This window comes from Notothenia coriiceps, unplaced genomic scaffold (assembly GCF_000735185.1).
Source record: "Notothenia coriiceps isolate Sejong01 unplaced genomic scaffold, NC01 NC01_scaffold00031571, whole genome shotgun sequence".
Taxonomy (NCBI): domain Eukaryota; kingdom Metazoa; phylum Chordata; class Actinopteri; order Perciformes; family Nototheniidae; genus Notothenia; species Notothenia coriiceps.
Genome location: NW_011364272.1, coordinates 1 through 3,578, shown reverse-complemented (window position 1 = coordinate 3,578; position 3,578 = coordinate 1). Strand labels below are relative to the sequence as shown.

At 40.2% G+C, this 3,578-nt stretch overlaps 1 protein-coding gene across 1 annotated transcript; it reads left to right on the top strand.

The window, feature by feature from the left end:
• Positions 1 to 1,110: 1,110 nt before the first annotated feature.
• LOC104960140 (fatty aldehyde dehydrogenase-like) lies at positions 1,111 to 3,572 on the top strand (the record flags this gene model as incomplete). The annotated part of the gene is made up of 4 exons (XM_010788105.1): positions 1,111 to 1,267; positions 2,306 to 2,472; positions 2,587 to 2,686; positions 2,772 to 3,572. Coding segments are annotated over 4 exons (753 nt in total), but the record flags the coding sequence as incomplete, so codon positions are not given.
• Between the last annotated feature and the right edge of the window lie 6 nt (positions 3,573 to 3,578).

Below are 3,578 nucleotides of genomic sequence, written 5' to 3'. Positions count from 1 at the left end.
CACTCCAGTGGATTATCCATTGTGGGGATATGCGGTGTCCACTGGCAGTAATCCCGTAGCTCATCATCCGCATCACTGTTGACCCGTGTTTTCTTGCTGTTCGTTTGCCTCTGTTCAGTGCTGACGCCGGTCCGTTGCTCACTGGTGCTAGCATTACTGCTAGTGCTAGCTGTCGGCAGCGGGTGTCTCATCTTCAGATGGTTGCGCATAGCAGATGCATTTGTATTGTACTTCAGTACAGCTGTACACAACTGACACTTCACTGTGGAGTTGGTTACATCTTCGTTGAAGTACTGCCATACATAAGAATGTCGGACGTGTTTTGGAGCATTTTGCAGCACCTCGTTTACCTCAATTTTTTTCTCGACTAGGGCCTACAGCGCCGACTAGTGGTAAAGGTAGTCGATTAGTTGGTGAAACCCCTAACACACACACACACACACACACACACACACACACACACACACACACACACTTTAATCTTTCGGAAATCACGTGTCTTTTGGTTTTAGGGAGGGAGGGTAAATGGCAACAACAAACAAAATAAAAATACAAAAAGAGAAAAAAACCTACCTAATTACTACCTTAGACTAAACACAATACAAAGAAAAAGATAGTTCATAAATCCTTAATTAAAGGAACAGTCATAACTTAACTGAAAATGTATGCAGTTTATTTTCAGAGAAAACTAAAATAATAATGACACATCAGAATAAGCATGAAACACAAACACTTCCTGAGATACAAAGGGGACAGAGCCTCTTATTGAAACATTTGAGATATAAGAAAAAAACAATTAGCATAGTAATAGAATCAAAAAGAAAATGGATAACAGTGGAATTGATGTGTTTTATCTAGATGAATGTAAGGTTAGTATGTTTGTTTTTCTCCAGTGTACCATTTGCACAATATAACTGATTACAAACTAAGAATAAGACAACAAAGATGTTTCTGTGTGTATTTTCCATGTTCAAACAATATAAATCATAACTTCTTACATTGTTTTGCACAACAGAGAAACAGGCGTTAGGAGGAGATACGTTTATACGCTTACCACTAATGATCCATACATTTTCCTTAATGCGTATTTCATGAATCATTTTTCCTATATTTCACACCTTGCAGGAGTTTTACACAGAGAATCCCGAAACCTTTGAGGACTACGGACGCATTATAAACCAGCATCACTTTAAGAGGCTCATGGGTCTGATGGAGGGGAGTACAGTGGCTGTGGGTGGAGGCAACAATGAGTCCCAGTGCTATATAGGTACATGGTGTGTTTGAGACATTTGTTCTGTCAGTTGGGACACGCATCTTAAGTGGAACCGAATGGATTGTTTTATATTTTGTTGGTGGTATTTTCAGTGTGCTTTTTATACCCAAACATGTTTTTGGGAATATATAGTGTGGTGAAGTGATGACACATTTGTAATGGTCAACCTTAGCATTGCAAGGGCTACCTCGACACAAAAGCAATGGGGTTTTTCCATTGGATTTTGGAATATTGCAGAAAAATAAGTTCTATGGTAATCATTTCCACATATTAAGAGATTTTATGAAGCGTAAATGCATTTTCAAGAAAGTAAATGGCTTTTTAAACAAACTACATGATGGGTCAGATCAAGTCTGTCATTTGACTTGCATCACAGCAGCTCCATTTTCCACATCAACAAGGACAAATATGAAAACACAACACAGGAAAAACAAACCGTCAACATAACATCGCAATCACTGAGAGAAACATGCTCAAAGACTTAATGTCAACAACGCTTGCAAGTCACAGGTGGACTCGTGTCCGTCTCGATGACGTTTAGTAGTCTCATTAAGTCACCTGTTAGCATACGCTTTTTCGGGCATCCAACAAGTAATGCGTTAAAACAACCATTATCTACATATCATCTTTATTGCACTGATAGGTAATAGCATGTTAGCTAGAGAAATGTAATCAAGATTTAGTTGTTTGAGTTGGTAGCTGAAGCAGAGCCAAAGTGGTCGGGATTGTATCTGTTTTTAAAGACAACGGTTTGATAAAAGAAGCAGTTTAATCTGGTTGAATCTTATTTATCAAAATGGGTGTAGTCACAGGTGAAAATAAGCTGGGATATATTTGCAGGACAGAAAACTTATTATATTTTCTCCAACCTCCCTGTGATTTATGTGTAAAATGTTGACTACATCATAGTGGTTCCATACACAAATCCTCGCCAAGATACACAAAACTTGCAACCACATAACCCTACACTACCTGTATATAAGGCAGTATCCACAGCATAAGCTTGAGCCTCTTCCTTCTGTGTCCCTGCAGCCCCCACTGTGTTGCAGGATGTGACGGGGGAGTCTAAAGTGATGAAGGAGGAGATCTTTGGGCCGCTGCTGCCCATCATCACTGTGAGCGGTGTGGACGAAGCCATCCAGTTTATTAACGAGAGAGAAAAACCTCTGGTCTTATACGTCTTCTCCAACGACAACAAGGTAAACACATCACCAGAAGACATGTTTCTGCCATTATTCAAGTTGACATTTTTACTAGCTCATGTTGATAAGATGTTTCCCACGATGCTGTTTTATTGGCTTTCTTATTAACAGCTGATCAAAAGAGTGATAGCAGAGACGTCCAGTGGAGCTCTGCTAGCTAACGACTGTCTGGTGCACTTCACTGTTAGCGCTCTGCCTTTTGGAGGAGTTGGTAAGTGTTTTAAACATCCTTTTTATTTAGAGGAGTAAAGCTGAGGAACATTTGTAGCTGACTTCCTCCCCCGCTTGTCTCTCAGGTAACAGCGGTATGGGATGCTACCACGGCCTGCACGGTTTCAACCAGCTCAGCCACCTGCGAAGCTGTCTGATCAAGCAGCTGAACATGGAGGCATTCAACAACATGCGCTACCCCCCCCACACAGACAAAAAGCTGGGCTGGGCGCGCTTCTTTCTGCTCAAGCAGCTGAACGTGGGCCGGCTGCGGCGCATTGCCCTGCTGGCCGCGCTGGCCGGCCTGGCAGCATTTGTGGTGCAGGTAACACATCTGAAATCCACCTGCCCAGTCCACAGAGGAATCAAAGGGATCACTTTGATATCCATAATGTATTGTTCTACTCTTGTGTAGTTCCCTGGAAAGAACTATTCAATTTGGTATTTATTAAGGATTCAAGATTTAAAGGGTTTATCGTTATATGCGCAAAAGATACAAGGTACTTGTTGGCGATTAAGTCTTCAGTCCCAGGCTCTGCCAACAGTGCAATATATACTCAAGAAAGAACTAAGAAAGTAAACTTATGAAGAAAAAAATATGGCGATTAGTGAAATTGTGCAAGTAACCTGCAGGAATAAGTAAACTATGTACATGTAAGACATAATGACAGAATAAATAATGTAGATTCTATTATTTTGACGTTTATGTCATATTTAGGTCATTGTGTTCAGTTTATAAGAAGTTTTCCAAAGGGATTTACCTAAAATAAGCACTAAAACTAAATAGATTATCTATTTTCTATTCATAAATGATTGGCACCTTTCATTCTCTGTGTTAAAATGCAATACTTTCCTGTAGACTCATTTCCCAGTGAGTAAAAGACTCAAATTTG